At 50.3% G+C, this 18,749-nt stretch overlaps 2 protein-coding genes across 32 annotated transcripts in view; one reads left to right on the forward strand and one right to left on the reverse strand.

The window, feature by feature from the left end:
- ZRANB1 (zinc finger RANBP2-type containing 1) overlaps positions 1-4,717 on the forward strand; it is a 71,643-nt gene extending 66,926 nt beyond the window's left edge. For all 3 annotated transcript variants that reach the window (XM_045361726.3, XM_045361725.3, XM_065521582.2), the window contains 2 exons: positions 11-240; positions 1,329-4,717. In XM_045361726.3, the coding sequence (XP_045217661.1) occupies positions 11-240; positions 1,329-1,547 (449 nt within the window). In that variant the 3' untranslated portion in view covers positions 1,548-4,717. The remainder of the gene's footprint in view (positions 1-10; positions 241-1,328) is intronic.
- Positions 4,718-4,857: 140 nt separating this feature from the next.
- CTBP2 (C-terminal binding protein 2) overlaps positions 4,858-18,749 on the reverse strand; it is a 173,224-nt gene continuing 159,332 nt past the window's right edge. For 22 of the 29 annotated variants that reach the window (XM_005566698.5, XM_045361718.2, XM_065521591.1 and 19 more), the window contains 6 exons: positions 14,207-14,413; positions 10,785-10,999; positions 10,182-10,312; positions 9,542-9,669; positions 9,040-9,157; positions 4,858-6,244 (listed from right to left, as the gene is read on the reverse strand). In XM_005566698.5, coding sequence (XP_005566755.1) covers positions 6,064-6,244; positions 9,040-9,157; positions 9,542-9,669; positions 10,182-10,312; positions 10,785-10,999; positions 14,207-14,413 — 980 coding nt within the window. In that variant the 3' untranslated portion in view covers positions 4,858-6,063. The remainder of the gene's footprint in view (positions 6,245-9,039; positions 9,158-9,541; positions 9,670-10,181; positions 10,313-10,784; positions 11,000-14,206; positions 14,414-18,749) is intronic. The other 7 variants (XM_065521583.1, XM_074003053.1, XM_074003048.1 and 4 more) reach the window with 1 other exon arrangement.

Genomic DNA, 18,749 nt, shown 5'->3' on the forward strand with positions numbered 1-18,749 from the left:
CTCTTTCCAGGTGTTTATCTGCCTTTGTTGTGGGAACAGAGTTTTTGTTGGAAAAGTCCGATTGCTCTGGGGTATACAAGGGGCCACTTCTCTGCTTTGGTTGCCATGGAAAATGATGGCTATGGCAACCGAGGTGCTGGTGCTAATCTGAATACTGATGATGATGTCACCATCACATTTTTGCCTCTGGTTGACAGTGAAAGGAAGCTACTCCACGTGCACTTCCTTTCTGCTCAGGAGGTAAGCAGTGTCTTTCTCCCATGAACTATTTCTGGTAGTGACCTTGTACCAGAAAGAGCCTGAGGTGCCTTTCAGGTGTGGATTTATCTGCACTGTCACTGAACTTCTGAATGTGATCGTAGTAATTGCTGAAGATACCAGTTATACTTTGAAATTTACCTTTTCAAAACTGCTGTATGGGGGACACATCAAGGAACTTAAGGTGGTGATGGGTTTTAAAAAGTAAAGATGAGGTTTGTGATTTAAATACGGCATTTAGGGAATGAAGCAAGTTTTTATCTGAAAGCAGAGTTCCAAGAATTGCAGGGCCAGTGTGGTTTAAGAGGAGTAAGCAACAGGGAAAGAGGGTAGGCGGCAGTGGAGGGAGGGAGGGAGGGAGGGAGGTCAGAGAGGATAGGGATGGGGTGGAGTTCACTGAAGGCTTTTTAAAGCTTTGGGTTTTACTCTGGATAGTGTGGTAAGCCAATGGCTAGTTTACCGAGAAGAGGAACATTTGGGGCTCTGGTGCAGTGGCAGGAGCAGGAATACCAGGTATTGTAGATGAAGGGGAGTGAAAGGGTAGTATAGATCAGACAGGGGAGGTGGTGAGAAGGTACAAAAACAGCGCTCTTTCAGAAAGCCAGTATTCTTAGAAAAGTATTGGTCTTTTATTCAATATACTAGTAATTACCATAAAACGTTTATAATCACAACATGAAGAAAAATTCATAGACCGTAACTTGTATAATTTCAGCTTGTACATAATTGACTAAGTAAACTTACCTTGTCATGTGTTTGAAGCTGTGGCTTGCCAGGATCAGTTTATTAGGACATTTGTTTTTTGTTATTTTATCTAACAGATTACCCTCTAGTGTGCTTTTCTCTTTAGTTTTTTTCTGAAAAATTTGCCATTGATGTCTTTTTAAATTTAACCAGAGCAAACTGGACTTTAAACACAAAACTTCCAAGAGATCAAAACCATGTGAAAAGTTGATTGCTTTGGCCTTTTCATGAGTTAGCATACCAGCTGTTGGTTTCCATGTCACATTCCTACCAAGTCTCTGATCTGTTGTATGATTTTTCCCTTTGTCTTCATATTCCTCCAAAAGCTAGGTAATGAGGAACAGCAAGAAAAACTGCTCAGGGAGTGGCTGGACTGCTGTGTGACAGAGGGGGGAGTTCTGGTTGCCATGCAGAAGAGCTCTCGGCGGCGAAATCACCCCCTGGTCACTCAGATGGTAGAAAAATGGCTTGACCGCTACCGACAGATCCGGCCGTGTACATCCCTGTCCGATGGAGAGGAAGATGAGGATGATGAAGATGAATGACAAAAAAATCGAACAGCAGAAGACCAAGGCATCAGATCTGTAATGACTCTAAAGTTAGTGTGGTGCTCCAAGCAGAGTCGACATCATGGAATGAACCAAATCTGGCAGGATCTGCTCGGGGAAGTGTTTTCCTGGACCACACACACCTCATGGAGATAATGCCTCTGCTGCGTGATGGGACAGAGAACTTTAGTTGGACTACAGTTTGTAAAAAAAAACCTAATTTTATTAAGACAGAACTTTTTTCCCTTTCAAATTGTAAATCTGTCTATAAATGTAACGCATGTGGTTGTGTAAGAAATTGTGTAATAGGAAAAGTTGTACCAGCATCTTCATATTATTGAGAAAATTTTTTCAGCATGGGCACTTAGAAAAAGCACATGGCAAATGGCTCTTTGTTCCTTTAAGATATTATTTCAGTAGAACCTGACATTCTACTTTAACCTTAAAAGATCCATCTAAGTCTCAGAGATCTGGAAACGTTTTGTACAGATTATCTACACCAAAACATAAAAATAACCTTTTATTTTATTAATAATTTAGTTCCTGTTGTGCCCAATCCAATCAAATCTTTTAGGAACAAACTGCAAGAAGAGCTAAGAATGTTTTAGAGTGAACTAAATATAGACATTGCTTACTTGTTTTGAAGAGGGTTTTGGTTTTGGTTATTATGTCTTAAGTTTTCTGATATGCCCCCTTTCGATATTTAGATATTTATTTGTTGGGAAGAATACCTTAAAATGAGGGTTCTTATTCCAGATTCTGGGCAGTGGTCTGAGTAGTTTTTTTCCTGGATGAAAAGGGAGCAAGCCCACTTGTCACTAAATGAATTGTGTGCAGTTTGCTCACTTGGACTCCATCCACAATGTACTACTCCCAAATTGCCATGCCATAGGCCTTCGGATTCTTCCTTTCATCACCTCTGCTCTAAGCAAATCTTGTTAGAAGGGCATGGCATGCCTTTGCTTAGGCAGATTGGGAACACCCACTCACTACAGAATAAAGATTTTAAAAATGCAATAAGGTGGTAAATGCATTCTATGAAGAATTTCTCAGTGTTTAGTCTGAGAATTTTTGCATGTTGGTTAATTGTGGCCATTCTTATTTAAAGTTAAAATTATAATCTTAGGTAGAAAAACTTTTTTATAAGAAGTATTATTTGACCACTTCAGGTATACATTCAATACTGGGTAAAAATTTCAGACCTATCTCAGGAACACAGAAATACTTGGTGTCCTGATAAGCACTTTCTAGACTATTGATGTGGCCAGGAATTTGGAAAGATGACACACACACACACACACACGTATTTTTTTTTCCCTTCCCTGTGATGAAAAGGCTGTGAAAACCTTAAAGTATTTGCTTGTTTTTTAGTTGATAATGAAATGTGTACAACCTCAAATTTGCTGCCAGAATGATACTAAAAATAGAAAAATACCCACAAAACTGTCATGTCTTTAGTTCCGCCCCCCAAAAACTCAGTAAAAAAGTGTTCCCAGGATGAAAAGATCATTTTTGCTGCATGCTAAATCTTGCAGGAAAAAATGATTTTTGTAGTATGATTCCGTAGAAATGAATCTTTGATATAATGTAAATGCTGCTGTTTCAAGTGGTGAATGTGTTCTTAAAAATGGGCTATATTGTTTGCTTTCATTTTGGCCAATAATTAGTTAATCGAGTTTGTAGAAAATGTTAGCATTCTGACTACTTAGCATCTGTAGTAACTTTTCTCTATGTATAGGGATAATTTTTTAGTGGGCAGAGATCCTGTTCTAGTTGCCTGTTAAGCAAAATCTGCCTTCCCAATTGAAGAAGCCAAAGAGAATTGTTAGGGGGAAAAGCATGTAGCCATTGCAGTCTGCATTGCAGCAGCGTTGTCCAGCGAGTGTATGCTCCGTACTTAGCTTCTACTGTGTGTCGTGGTTTGGTGAGTGTTGTTTCCTCTGCGCGCTCTATTTATTTATTTATTATCAGTGACCCTGACCACATAGTGTGATAGGTGCAACATTCTTCCCTGTGGGAAAGAATTAAAGATGGTTCCATTTCCTAGGCTACAGACAGGAATGGGGCTCTAAATGGTTTTCATAGACTGGCTGTTAAAGGCCAAAATTTTTGGTAAATCAATGCTGTATTATGCTCTTGAACTATTAAACAGCCATAATTATTGTCCCAAGATAGAATATAGTCCTTTTTCAAAGATTTTACATGGCTAGGTGACAGACTCTGATAAATGATTGACTCTGGATAGTAAGTCATACCTTTGCTCTGTGGACTTGATGGTTCTTTGCATAGAGCAAACAGAGCATGGCATTTTGTTTTGACCTGTTCTTCCTTGGAGTCAAATTCATATACATGTATATAAATTTTGGTTTGGGCAACCAAGATCTAATTAAACAAAACCCAGGTGGGCCATGGACTCAGACCTGCCTTGTGTTTTTGACTCTTAGGTTCCTCGTGTCCCAGACTTCTTCACGTATGTGAAGGTAAGATACTCTGTGTGCGCTTGGCCTCCTTTCCACGCATATTTCATAGTCTGTCTCTTTGAGAGTGGTTACAAAGATGTTAAACTACCTTTTTGTTTCCTGGGGTGATAGGTCAGTAACTATGAGTGCCGTCTCTCTCCATGTGAGCTTGTGTTAATGGACACTTTTATGGTAGAGTTGGGATGGGGCCACCACCTTAGAGTGAGCAGACAAGGCCAGGCAAGCCAAAGGCTGTAAGACACCATGAGTTTTTTGTTTTGTTTTAATGGGAAGGGAAGTATAAGGAAGAGCTCAGAGGGAGTTTGATACCTGGAATTGTTGGACTTAATTGACACTTAGCAGACACTTAGTATAAAGGTTTAATTCTATTTAAAAAGAAGATCCATTAAATCAACTTCAAGTTCTTAACTCATGGGACTATTTTGCAACACTTCTTTGTAAATATTTTGTTAGGTTATTGGCAAAACAGTTTCAAGGGTCACTTCCCTGCCTTGAACCAGGTCCAGGCCATTTTGCTTTGGGGTAAATTAAAATCAGAACTCTTAAGTTGAGCAACTTTTTTTTTTTTTTTGAATGTAAGACTTAGCTCTAACCCACCATTTACATCTTAAGGATGGCATGACTTGATAATGATGGACTTGTGTGAGGTTTTGATTTTTCAATTAAACTTTGTATCACATGAGGTAATTAATTGTCAGCGTTCTTGAGTCTGGTTATGGAATAGGCAGAACCCTGTAGTAACAAGAGTTGGAAACTGGCTAATTGACAATGCAGTTGCCTTAAACATCTCAAGTAGAGAACTTTTACATTAGTGAGATGTACTTGAATTTCAGAACTTAACAAATTTTAATTACTTTTTATTGAAAACTGCACTGAACGCTAAATGTCCACCTTTACAATAAACAAATACAGTAACGGTAACTCACACTAAAACAAAACATACTTCTGATAGCCATTATTTTTCTGTTTGGGACAATTTTAAAGTTTTTCTTTTGTCACAAAAACAGGAATGTACCTATACAAAGGCTCAAAATAGGCCATCTTTTTAAACAAAAAGGCAATGATTCACAAAAGACTATGAGCAGAACATGGAACTAGCTGATACAAATCTAACAGGATTTGTTAAAATCAGTCACATCTAATACATCTGAAGTGTTCTTGTATAAAATATCACGTGAAGAAAAGAAGACTTTATCAATGTCTAAAAAAGTGGGTTTGTTCATAGACAATCTGACAAGTTACCATAAAAAGTGTTTCCTGAGACATAAGGAAATGCAACATTATTCTTCTTGAACCCTTTCAGCTCAAGACTTTCCACTCAATAAAATAGCAGAGGATCTGAAACTGAGAAAATATATTTGAGTACAAACAGCTTGTGAAACTTAATACTTTTTTTTTTTTTTTTTTTTTTTTTTTGCATCATCAGAGGGTTTTACTGAACTTACAACCAACTTGCCCGCTCAGTATGCAGTTCAGGTGTGAGAGACGCTTTTCTGTACAGGAGCCTGTACTGTCTTCAATCCTATGCGTGCAGGTGTCTACCACAGGCAAACAGTTTTCTCCCCATTTTGTAGTCATGTGATTTTCCTATTAGCAAAAAGAGGTCTCCAGCCCCTGTAGACTTAAGGGACTCAAGTCACAGGATGGGGATTTCCTCTTAATATTTTTTATTTTGTTGTTTGAACTCTTGATGCAACATTGTAGAGCAGGGTGTTCAGGACCTGCTGTGCCCAAGGGACTGAGAAAGAAAAAAGCTCTATTTATTCTTTGTGATTTGATGCACAGATGAAAAACTTAACACACAATAACAGAAGTTGGTCGTTAATAAATCACATCCTAGTCTTTCAGCGCTTCTGTAAGCAGACGACATCTTCAGTTTTCTAGCTCTTGTAGTTTTAACACTGCAACATCAATGATGCATATGTCCAGAATCAGTTACAAAGACCATCAGATTCTTTTTCTCTTAGTTCATCTATTTTTCACTGTCTCTTGGTCCCAAGTGTATCTGAATGATTACCTTCTGGCATTCTCTGCTATTGCTCGTTGGGGTGCTCTCGATTGTCCCCATGTTTTGTGGGCTGGTTGGGAGAGGGCGCTTGGGAAGGATGTGCCACTGTCGGGAGGTTGTGAGTCACTGGGATGCCTCCAGGGATGATCCCTTCCATGGCTGCAGGAAGTCCTCCTGGAGCCACCCCCACGATGCCTGGCGGATATCTAAGGAACACACAGAAATAGGGCCTAGTAAGTTGAGGGCAGAGTTGCCAAGCTCTTAGCTCTTTTCCTACTTCTAGCATTCTGACAGGCAGTTTTGCCAGGCTGTCCAGGCTGGTCTCAAACTCTTGAGCTCAAGTGATTCCCCCCCATAGGCCTCCCAGAGTCCTGGGAGTACAGGCTAGAGACACCACGCCTGGCTAACAATTTTTTTTTTTTTTTTTTTGGAGACAAGAGTCTCACCCTGTTGCCAGGCTGGAGTGCAGTGAGTGGCGTGAGCTCTGCCTCCTGGGTTAAAGTGATTCTCCTGCCTCAGCCTCCCGAGTAGCTGGGACTACAGGTGCACGCTACCACACCCAGCTAATTTTTGTATTTTTGTTGGAGACGGGGTTTTACCATGTTGGCCAGGATGGTCTCAATCTCCTGACCTTGTGATCCGCGCGCCTCAGCCTCCCAAAGTGCTGGGATTACAGGCGTGAGCCACTGCGCCCGGCCCTGGCTAACAGTTTTTATGGGACAGTTTATCCTCCCTATCCCCAAAGCAAGGAGAAGTCTCAAACACTGCCAACTAATTTATAAAAACTAGTCCAATCAAAACACGGGGCCACTAATTTTGTAGCTTTTAGATAACAAGATACTAGCCCATACTAATTATGAATGTGGATATACTCTACTGTTTAAAAAAAACACTTTGTACAAAATGGACTCCCAAGTGTTCACCAGTTACTTCTGACTGATAAAATGATTTCCCAACAGAGCACGATGGACTCTTAGGGACTGAATGTTTGTCTCCCTCCATCCCCCTAATTCCAGTTCAAATCCCACACCTCCAAGGTGATGACCTTAAGAGGTAAAGCCCTTGGGAAGTGACTGGGTCAGGAAACGACTGGGTCATGAATGGGATGAGTGCCCTTAGAGAAGGGAGTCTAGTTAGTGCTCTGGCCCTCTCTCTGCCATATGAGGATGCGGGAAGAAGCTGATGGTCAGCTGCCTGGCCCTCACCAGAACCTGACCATGATGGCAGCCTCATCTCAGACTTCCAGCCTCCAGAACTGCAAGACATTTCTTTACAAGCCACCCAGTCAATGCTACTCAATTATGGCAGCCAGAACTCACTAAACTTTCTAGGCTGGTTGGTTATATACTCCCATGGCCTGAGATGGGAAGTGGTATGCTTGCTGGCTGTTGGCTGGGGGGCCGCCTTCCTCAGAACGCCCAGGCTTGGGCTGGTTTTATATTGCAAGCACGAGGTGCTGTGTGAGGACATACTGCATTCACCACCCGCAGAACATAGGGTCCTCGGGCAAAGTGGAACTCAGTGTATTCACACAGACTTAGGAGGCAGGGCATAGTTCCCAAACCCTTTATCATCCAGGTAGAGGAGGCGTCTTACTGTGGAAGCCACCCTGCCATCCTGTCACCACCAGTCAGAAATCCCCAAGACCTTCAGAAGGACTCTGGTCATGAGGGTCCTCTTCCAGTCCCTTCCTCAGTGCACATATACTGTCCTAGGGGGCCTAAGAGCCCCGGCTTACGTGAAGGATAAATACAATGGTGACATGAAGAGGTGGGCCCCCAACTTCACCCAACAGGGGGATCTGATGCTATGATGGGCTTGAAAATACTTGTGAGGACCAAAAGGATGGGACTGGAGGAAATGTGAAGACAGCCACGTGACCTGCAAGCACCGCATAGCTGCTTCAGGGTCGGAGCCTTCATTACACAAACTAAACGCACCCTGGTCGTCACTATGGCTATAGCAGGGGACGTGTGGCAATATCTGGAAACATTTGCAATCATCATGAGTGGGAGTGGGAGGCGCTACTGGCATCCCGTGGGTAGAGGCCAGGGATGTTGTTAAACGTCCTAGAATGCACAGGCCAGGCGAATGAAGAGAATGATCGGCCCCAAATGTATCTATTGCCAAGAGCTAGAAACCCTGGTTTAGAGTATGTAAAAATTTTTCTTAAGATTCAAGGCTGCAACTTTATGCATGAAGGGGCTACTGATTTCCTGGGAATCCAGCAATAATGTGGGGGTGGGGGAGGTAGGGGGTGGGAGAAAACCGACTCGTGGATGGGAAATACCAGAAAAGAAACCACCTCCCTGGGAGGGCTCCTGTCTTTACCCCACTCTGCGTTCCCGAGTACGGCTCATTTCCTGGCTGAGCCAAACTACACGCATCATTCTTAGCATGTGGACAAGGTCATTATCCTGAGTTGATTGTACCTTCATTGGCCAGAATGCCTTCCGTGGACATAAGATTCAAATTAGAAAATGAACTTGCTCACAGACCTGTGCACTTGAACATCTTGTCTATATAAGCCTTTCTCTTTGAGAAGCCTTTTTTTTTTTGGTGGTTGGGGGAGCGGGAGGCGGCGTTCTCTCACTCTGTGGCCCAGGCTGGAGGGCAGTGGGTGATCTCGGCTCACTGCAGTCTCCACCTCCCAGGTTCAAGCAACTCTCCCGCCTCAGCCTCCCTAGCAGCTGAGATTACAGGTGTGTGCTACCACGCGTGGCTGAGAAGCCTTTTGGTTCTAAGATGGCTTTAGAATGAAAGGCAGTTCCTAGCACCTGTGGTCAATCACATGTGACCGAACCCACTCCCTTTTAAAATAGCTTCTGTTCCATGAAATTAGGCATTGGAAGACCTGAGGGGGCAGTGCACACAGTTCCTGCTGAGAAGGCCAATTGTTGTGGCCCTGCTGTAGCATCTGCGGGAGGTAAGCTTCCCACCAAGTTTGGGGCCCCGGGGTGTGGTGCTCACAGGCTGAGATACAGTCAGTTCCTCTTCTCACCTGTATGTGGCACCATTGAGCTCAGGATGAATTGCTTGCTGGTCTATTACTGACCAAGGCGCTGATGTGACAAAAAATTCCTTGTTCACACAGTTTCTTAAGCTTTCTGGGATGCGACCTAGGGTAAGATGATTAAAATATCATATTTTTACAAATCACAAGAAGTTTAACATTACACCTGTAGCTGCTTATGTGGGGAAATAAGCATTTGTGAAAACGTAAAACATCCAAAGGCCCAAGTGCTTGAGCTCTTCAACACTGACCTTCAGCCTCTGTCTGCCCCGCCCAAACCCCTGAGTTTATGTCTGGGCCTAAAGGGAATGGTTCCTTCTCTGAAGTTTAGTTCAGGGCTTACATAAATCAACAGGGCCCAAGTCATATACATTTGGTGCTAAAAATGAATTCCACCTGTTAAGAGCCACCTGTAGCCAGCAGGATGGGAGCTGGCTGGACTGTGGAACTGAGGCTGCCCTTGGCAGGCCAGAGGCACGGAGGTGCTCACCTGTGATGGCTCGGCGGATCTCTGTGGCAGCTGCCTCCCTCATCTCCAGTGATGCCTGCTCGCTATACCAGGCAGTGTGAGGAGTGCAGATGAGATTCGGTGCATCTTTCAACGGACCCTGAGCAAAGCTAGAAAAATGTAGAAAAAAGAGTAAGCGGGAAACGCTGCATACTCTCCCTGCCTCCTCAGCACGAGGGAGCTCTTGGCCGTGTAGGAAAGTAGCTGCATAGATAGCGTGGATACAGGAACCTCTGTGATGGTATTTTATGAAGGCTGGGTTGAATGTAATTATCAAAATTCTGTAAGAACTGTAATTGGTAGATCAAAAAGTCCAGTTCTATTGAACGCTTGTCCTGCTCTAATCCAGGGCAGAGATGACGCCTGTCTGTCTAAAGACCAGAACCACCGCCACCACACCAATTTTCTGCCTCTCCTTTCCCGGATGACCTTTGGGAAACTTCCAGTCCTTTTACGATTAGAATACAGCACAATCCTTAGAAAAACAGAGACTGTAAATGTCATCTCTGGAGTTTCCTGCCCAGGGACCTGTTTGGGAAAAGGGCCTCAAGTTCAAAGTGTGAGCGTCAGGTGTGGAGTTGGGCCCTGTGGGCTGCTGGTAGGCAGCTAGGGCAACACGCACCTAAAGGGCTCCGACTCATGCACGTCGAGGGCTGCCCCTCGTATCCTGCCCTCCTTGAGGGCTTGTGCTAAGGCTTTCTCGTCCACCAGGCCACCACGGGCTGCGTTCACAAGGAATGCTCCCTGCCTCATCTGTGGAAGGAAAGAAAAGCCGGTTACAGGCACACTGGCATGGTGGAAGACTCTTGTACCAAGGTTTAAAGAAGAAAGCTGCAAGCCAGGAGTTTTATTGGTCTAAGTGGTTTAATGTGTGTGCTGCAGTTTGAGGGAAGGGAGCGGGAAGTTTTGGTGATGGCTGGAAGCCAGGGCTGTTTCTGCTGATCCAACACGGTGGAGAGGCTGGACTGTGCCGAGCTGCGGGCCTCTTGGCAGGCTCTGGGCAGCCTGTGAAGCTGGGTCCTGGCTAGCGCCTGTCCGTCTCTGCTTAGCCCGGCTCAGCCGAGGAAGGGCTTCACCTGACTTGTCTCTGGTGTGTCGCAGGGTCTCTGCCCTGCTCAATTGTATCCAGAAACCATCTCCCTTGCCCTCCACGTCCCTCTTGTGCCCACCAGCAAGTGCCACCACCTTTCGACAGAAGCTTCCATGGCATCTATTTTCAAATTACCTGCTTTATGGTAAAGTCATTGATGAGGTGGTGGTTATGTTCGTTGAGATTGCAGTGCAAGGAGACGCAGTCGCTCTGATACAGCAAATCCTGCAGGGTGTAGACCCTCTGCACGCCCAGGGACCGCTCGATCCCATCCTGCAAGTAGGGGTCATAAAATATGACGCTGAATCCAAAGGCCTTGGCTCGAACTGCAACCGCCTGCCCCGTGCGACCTGTACAGAAACAGAGCGTCCAGGTGAGTGAGTCCACAGCCCGCGCCCCAGCGCTGCCACCTCCATTGCGTCTGAGCTGAGTCCGGGCTTGCCATCCCTGCTGGTAGCTGCTGCCGGAGAAACTGTGTGCCCAAAGCTTAGGCCTGAGTCGAGCACTGCCCGCGAGGGGCCACCATGGCCGATGTCGGACAGGTGAGGACCGCAGTGCTTGCTGCTTATATTGGCCACAGCAGGAATTTTGTTAAAAACAAAACAAAACAACCCTTCCTTGTTACTGACATTTTCAAACACAATTACAGTGTTCTGACAGGCCCACATGCCCCTCCCACCACCACCCGTGTCCTCTGTCCCCACTCCTCTCCACGCTTCTTGTGTGCACTGCAGGCTTCTTAACATGAGCTTTGTGTTTGAGAAACTTGCTCTCAATATAACAGGGAGTGATGTCCTGCCTCTTCATCGCTGGGCTCGCTCCTGCAAAGGGTGACATGAACACAGTGGCTCCCTGCAGGCCGGCCCGAGTGCAGACTGGCCACGTGCTACTGTGTTCTGGGCGGGAGGCAGGGCAGGTGACCATTAGGCCTGGACCTGTCCCACTGGTGGGGCCTCGTGCCCATCTGCAAGTATGCAGCCTGGGCCTCCCGCCAGCTGTGTCACAGGATGAGGAAGTGTCTCCCACTCCCCAACAGCTATGTCATTTCAGAAACCCATGCGGTCCCCTCGATAGCACCTCCAGCTTCCCAGAGCAATTGTCAGCATTTTGAAAACAAAATGGTTAGTGTTGATGCTCGACTGGGTTCTCCTGGAGATCACAGAAGGAATCTTTAAAGCCATGGTTCCAAGGTGCAGGCGGGAGAAAGACAAAGATGCGCATTTCCGAGCAGGCAGCCCGTGTTCAGGGGTACCTCAACGCTGGATGGCTCCTCCTCCTGCAGCAGCTCCATCTAACTGACGCCTGGCTAGGACAACTGCCGTAGTTAGAACAAAGGTTGAATAAGGCCAGTCTCATCAGGGACAGCTGCAGGGCAACTAGCATAGCAAGGCACGAACCATCACGCCTCCCCTCATCAGTGTCACCCCTTGGAGCAGGCAGTACTGGACGGTGGCAGGGACGGAGAGAGAGATGGCTCTCTGACGCACTGGCAACATGACACTGAGGACCCCAGCATGCAACTGCTGTTCCTGCAGCCGCCATCCCCGTTCATGGTGTCTGTGCACGAACACACTTCAATCAGTGGGGCTCACACTCTGCAGATCCAGGGCCTGGAGGGCCTGTGGAACAGCAGCCCAGAGCACCAAGCCCAGATTTCAACCGTGCCGACAGGGACTGGGTCCTATTTCTTTGTTTTTTTTCCCCAAGTTCACAAACCCCTTGAACTTTATCCGAGATTTTCTGACGACCTAATGACTTAATCCTGCTACTGACTTAATCAAAACCCATTCCCTACAGAAAAGACCTACTCCCCCACCACCCTACACCACCTTTTAAAAAGCACAGCTCCCACAGGCTACCTTTCCTTCAGTTTCTGTCCATGCCCCCAGCCCCAGGCTGCCCTCTCTTGGCAGCACCGCCCCACCCGCCTGCTGCCCTGAGCCAGCTGGGCCTGGGGGACTCTTGCTCAGTGGAACCCGAGGTCAGCAAAAGCTCTTAGCCCAGGATGGCTGCAGCAGCAACAGTCCCAAAGGCTACAGAGACACCTGGAAAGGGAGCAAGGAGAGACCATGACAGTCCCTGTGCTGGGGACCCAGGGTGGTGGTAGCAGTGGTTAGTGTACAGTCTCGAGAAAACAGGGCGGTGGCTGGGGGCTGAACTGGCCTCCATACACCGAGAGGGTTTTTAAAGTTGAATGACAAGGGCAGAGTCACAGGAACAACCCCAGGAAGAAGTCAGAAGCCCCTGAAACAAGCACTTCCCCAGTGAGGCCCCACCGTGCACCCAGGGTACTCATGACCACATGGCCCCAGGCTCTGCAGCCTGGCCAGAGACCACCGAGGCCCCGGGGAGCTTCAGAGTATACGAAGATGGAGATGAAGCAGCACTTCCGAGCCACGAGGCCCAGTGGGGCCTGGACAGAGGGAGCCTGGTGTTCATACCACCTCTGCCTTTCCAACAAAGTCAAAACACGGTGGGTCCTTTAAAAAATCCCCAGTACCGGGCACTTCAACTCAGACCCCAGGCGAGGCCAGACCCAGGAGATCGTGGCCTGTAGAGGGGACAGAAAGATGTACACTCCTGGAAGCGTCCAGCAACTTCGCTCTCGTTCAAGCAGCACCCCAGGTCCAGGGCAGGGCTCGTGGGGAGAGGAGCACGGGAGCTTCATCCCCGGAGGTGCGGAGCTGCAAGCAGAGGCTGAGCAGCAGCTGGGAGTCTCCCGGAGGCCAGAACATTACTGGCCCCGTGTGCACATGTGCCTTCTTGGAGTCCCAAAAGGCAGATACCATGTATCCCACCAAATATCTACTTACAGATTGGGAAACTGAGGCAAAGAGCTCAGGTAATTCCCACAAGGCCACAGAGCTGGTAAGTGGTGGTGTTGAGATTCAGTGGCAACGGGCTGAGGTCTCCTGGGTGTGGTGTGGACCCTGATGGTGAGCAGGGTGGGGGCCTCCTCGAGCCCCCGTGGAATCAGGCTGTTTACTGTCACCTTCTCCTCGGCACCGGCCCCCCACCACCTTGCCGAAGACCCTCCTGGGGCTCCCCACGTGTCTCCTTTTCCTGGCCCTCTCTCAGGAGCTTTCCAAGCTGATGGCCTGACTCTGCCACCCCAACCCGGCATTTGAAGGCCTTCAGGAGTGAGGCCATGCCCATAGTCCAGGTCTCCACTAAACCGCCAGCCCCTACCTGAGCCCCAAGCCTGGCTGCTTCTCCACGACACAGCTCCATACAGCCCCTGCCCTTCACCCCTGCCCAGGGAAATTTAGTGGGCGCGGTGCCTTGCCTGCTGCCCCACAGCAGAGAATGCTGTCCTGCCAGACACCGCAGACAGCAGCGGACACGCATTCTTCCCGAACCAGCCCAGATCCTGCCTCTGGGGCGCGTTCCCTGATGGGTGTTGACTCCGATCTACCCCGTGCGACACAGGGAGGGGGCTGGCCCTGCCTGCCCTGGGGACTCCTCAAGAGCAGGCTGGGGTTGCCTTTCCCGAGGGGTCCCCACTACGCCAGCCCGCGTCGGAGAAGGCGGGGATGGATGCAGAGGGTGGCACGTACCAAAGCCGATGAGGCCCAGCGTCTCCCCACGGATGCGGGCCGCTCCCGAGGCCACCTCTCGGATCTGTTCCACGCTCTGCACCCGCGTGCCTTCCCGCAGTGCCTGGTACAGCCACGTGTTCCTCCGGTACAGATTGAGGATGTGGCAGATGGTAGAGTCCGCCGTCTCTTCCACGGCTGCAGACGGGATGTTGCACACAGCAATTCCTAAAAGGGACGAGGCCAAGGCCGGAGATGACAAAACCTCAAGATCAGTGGGGAAGCCCCAGGGCTCCCAGCCTGCCCTCCTGACACGGGGTTGTTGGCACGGGGGGAGGCCCATCTTATCGTCTAGCAGATGCGGGGCTGGGCACGTGGGTGGCAGGCCCTCAGGCTCTGATGCTCGGGAGGCTCTAGCCCGAACGTCCGCCCCTCCCTCCCAAGGAGGACTTTTGCTCCAGGACGTGGCTCACGAACAGCCCAACTCCCGACCCTGACTGGCTTCCTCCCGGGCTTGTGCTGAGTCCCAAGAAAGGACCTGGAGTGGCAGCAAGTTAGTGGTAAGTCTGGTAAGACCAGACTCCTCCAAATGGACCCCACTCAGGCTCAAACCCCTCAGGGTCTTCCTCATAGAGCTGGCAGGGGTGACAAAGAATGGCTTTTGGTTTTAAGGTGTGCTAACAGTTTGATGCAAAAAACATACGTTTTAAACATACTTGTTCCACCCCCACATGGATGCAAGGGCTGGCCCTGGGACAGAACTGATGTCGGAAGCGTGTGCACAGTCATCCTGTGGCCCCGTGTTCAGCACCCTGCTCTGGGGGGAAGAACTAGACCACACAGGATGCCCTCCCTGCCCCGTGGAGCAGCCTTCAGGGCCAAGCGCGGCTTGGGGTGAGCCCTCTGGCCCCATCCGAGCTGCGGAGACCAGGGTCAAGTACCTCCCAGCACGAGGCAACTGTGGCGTGGAGAGTTAACCCACAACAGGCAGAAAGGGCCCCGACATTTACCCTCCACAGCCAGAGGGCGTCTGGGGAAGAATGAATGAATGCCAGATACAACAGGGGTGCAAGGAGGCAGAGGGCCAGGCTGGGAACGGCCCCTCCCTACCACCCAACAGGTGGAGAACCAGACGCCTACTTGCTGCAGAGACCAGAGGGCCGAGCCAGGGGTGGGGCCCCAGGGGGTGGGCTCAGCAGCCAGCCTGTGGCTCCCAGTTGAGCTCTCTGAGGAGGGGTGTGGTTGTTTGGGCACCATGTCAGCCCAGGTGAAAAGGTTCCCTCCTAATCTCAGGTTTGGGACCCCCTAGGAAAGTGCCTCTCCCAACAAGGGTTGCCCAAGGCACCGGGACAGGGCCACCTTTAAGCCAACCCACAATTCCTCTATCTCAAGTCCTGAAGATTGGAGTGGGGACAGCGACCACCAAGGCAGCTTCTTGGGCTCTACTGGACAGGAAACAAGAGCAGTGGGCGCCGCAAACCCACTTTCTGGACAGCTGCATGGCTGTCTCCCTAAGAGGGCCACCCCTAGGTCTAGGGTCTTGAGAGTGACCCCCTCAGCAGGACACACAGCTCAGAGAAGGTGAAGCCACCGTGAGCAGGTCACCCACCCACCCAACGTGGCCACCGAGGGCTCCTCCGGGCCACAACTGCCAAGGGAACAGTGTGGCTGACTGTGACTGAGGCCGACCAACTTTCCCACGAGCTGGATGCCAGCAATCTTGCAGGAAACGGGCCTCGTTCATTTGAAATAGCTCAGCAGAGAAGCTGGGGCTTGATCACATGCCACGTTATTATTAGAGTCAGACAGACTGAGGCCGATGCCAGAGGTTGAAGATAATCTTTGGCGGTTGGGACAATTTGCATTCCTCGGGCGGGCTAAAGCCCAGCAGGGAGGCCCCGCAGCAGAATCACCCTCAAGGACACTGGCTCCGTGCTGCGGCCGGGGCTTGGCCATGCTGCCTGGTGTGAGCAGCAGCAGCTCCTCCTAGAAGATGGGCTGATGCCAGCTGAGACCCCGCAAGGCCACCTGTGTAAAGGCCCCCGGGTGGTGGGGCACAAAAAGGGAGGCTGAAGCAGGACATCCGGTCAGTCTTCTCACCGAACTTGGACATCCAGCTCCTCGGTTCCAGTGCTCACCAGAGTGCAGAGTCCCAGGACGGGGAGAGGGTGCAGGAGGAAGAGCTGCAGCCACTGCCTGGGATGGAAGAACCTTCCCAGCCCCACTGCAGCGGCGCCACGGCCAGGAACCTCCATAACCTCACCGCCCTCTCGGAGGCAGCGTCTTAGCTGTCCTACAACGCTCCGTGGATGCAGCCTCCCTTCTGGATGAGTCAAGCTGATCCTTCAAGTGCGACACGATGGGCGGCTCTGATACTCACAGGCTGGGCCTCCCAGTGTACATGGAGCCTGAAACACGGCACCAGAGAGGCAAGCTGCTTTGCTCTCACGGTCAGTGCCATGGTGCTTTCATCCCTTCAGGACTGCCACTGGCACGGGAACCGGATCAACCAGCTTGCTGGAGGCGGCGGGGGTGGGGAGGGGTGTAGGGCCTCTCGAGGTCTTCCCCTCATGTCTTCCGTGTCTTCCTGGCTCGTGGGAAGAAGTGCAGGTGAGCAGCTTCCTCAAGGGCTGACTCTCGCCCGTCATTCCAGAGCTGATGGCTCAGAACCTTGCGATCCCGGAAGGCTTCACCAGAGGCCTAGTGTGCTGCCTCGTCCAACATGGAGGGCTCTGTTTTCTGGGCCTGCCAGGGACCCCCTTTCACATCAGGAGGAGGGCCTGCCTGCAGCCACCTGCCGCTCCCAGCCCTCAGCACAAAAGGCCCGCTGACCGCGTGATGTGGGCAATGCCTTCGGAGACAAAGGACGTCTGGACAGAGGCTCATTTTCCGCCTCCAGAGTCTACATTTGAAAAGTGCCCTTCAAAAGGGCCCCACAGATGTCTTCCAAGCGACCTTATCAGATGGGACCAGGATCAATGAAAATCCACCACTCACAGCCCTTCAACATTTTCCAAAACCGCAGTCCCTGGTCCTGGTCGTCTTCTGTGGGTCTCAGAACTCAGGGAACACAACCTCCCATCTCGGCCCTCCTGGGCCCCCCGTCATTGAGGCTCTGGTGCCTTTCTAGCCCCACTGCCTGTGTGGGGCCCTTCTAGAAATGGAGAAATAGAAAGTTCCATAGGCAAGGACCTACCCTCTCTCCCTGGAAAGCAGCTGCTGGTCCAGCCGAGGAAGGTGAGGGTCAGCACCCATGTGGGCCTGGGAGCTGGGAGGTGAGGGGCAGACGTGCTGGAGAAGCAAGAGGTGTGTGGGGACAAGGATTTGAGAGCCCCTGGCACATGAAGCTATATTCTTCTCTGCTGTTCAAACTTGGGATTTCAGCTCTACCAAGAGCACAAAGGACATTTGTTTTCAAACAAAAATATCCTTGTTTGTGCCAGGGAAAGATGGAAATTTTTAGTTTATATTAAACACGCTTTTGAAGACTCACATCTTCCGGAGTCTTTGTTCCAATGGAGCGGCTCGGAAGGAAGCCATGGCTGGTAGCAAGCAAGGGGCGTGGGGACGGCGAGGGGTGGATGTGTGAAGCTGCTGCTTCCAGGACCCTAAGGGGTCTGGATCTCAGTGACCCTCTCTCCTTCCCTGGCCTTTTGCTCTGGGATTTGCCTGTGGGGCGGCCCCACCCCACTGTGTCCCGACCCCTGTGAGTACATGGGCAGCTCCACCACGGCCCGGCTCCCCAGCCCTGCTCCTGACACCAAGACCCACCCCCAGTGCTTCTGGTACCCGGGTGCTGCCCCGAATGGCAGTGAGGGGCTCAGCTAAGATTCTGACCCCAGGCTAGGGTTGTGGAGAGAAAGCTGGAGCCGATGGGTGTGGCCTCCCTGAAAACGTGGCCGGCGGTGCCCGAGGGCAGGATTCAGACGTACGTTGTGCTCTGCTCAGAGACGATCTGACACCCAGCCCGTCCCGGAAGCACCGGGGCCCGCTGGGGCCTCAGCCGATGGGACAGAGGTGGGGAAATGGCGCTCAGGCTATTCCTGGAGCACAGGAAGGGCTGTTCCGAGGCCAGGCTGCTGTCTGGACCACTGTGCCTGGGTTCCGAGTGGTTCTGAAGTATCCCTTAGCAGCCTCATGGATTTGGGGCACCTGAGCACTCATAAGGCAGAGTACAGCTCCCACTCCAAAGTGCAGGGGTAGCATGTTCCAAACACAGAGCAAGCACAGCGGCCACCCGGCCCTCTCCCGAGGACGCTCGATGACAGCGGTCTGCTCCTCGTGCCTCTGCACTCAGCCCTCACGGGCTCACACCAGGTGCCAGGCAGAGGCCCCTCAACACGGCCCCAGCGCCTGTGGCTGGGGGTGCAATGAGCAGCTTTGACGCCCCCAACTCCGGGATTGCGCCTGTGCCTCTGCTTTTCTTTGGAAGCCTCTGTCATCTGCTGTGTTGGGCAGGGGGTCTACCTTGCTTTGGTGCCGACCTGGGTCCGATGCTGCTAGGGCTGCCCTCCCAGAGCGGGAGGCCCCGTTCCTGTGTGGACAGGGGTCTGGGGCTGTGTAC

This window comes from Macaca fascicularis, chromosome 9 (assembly GCF_037993035.2).
Source record: "Macaca fascicularis isolate 582-1 chromosome 9, T2T-MFA8v1.1".
NCBI lineage: Eukaryota > Metazoa > Chordata > Mammalia > Primates > Cercopithecidae > Macaca > Macaca fascicularis.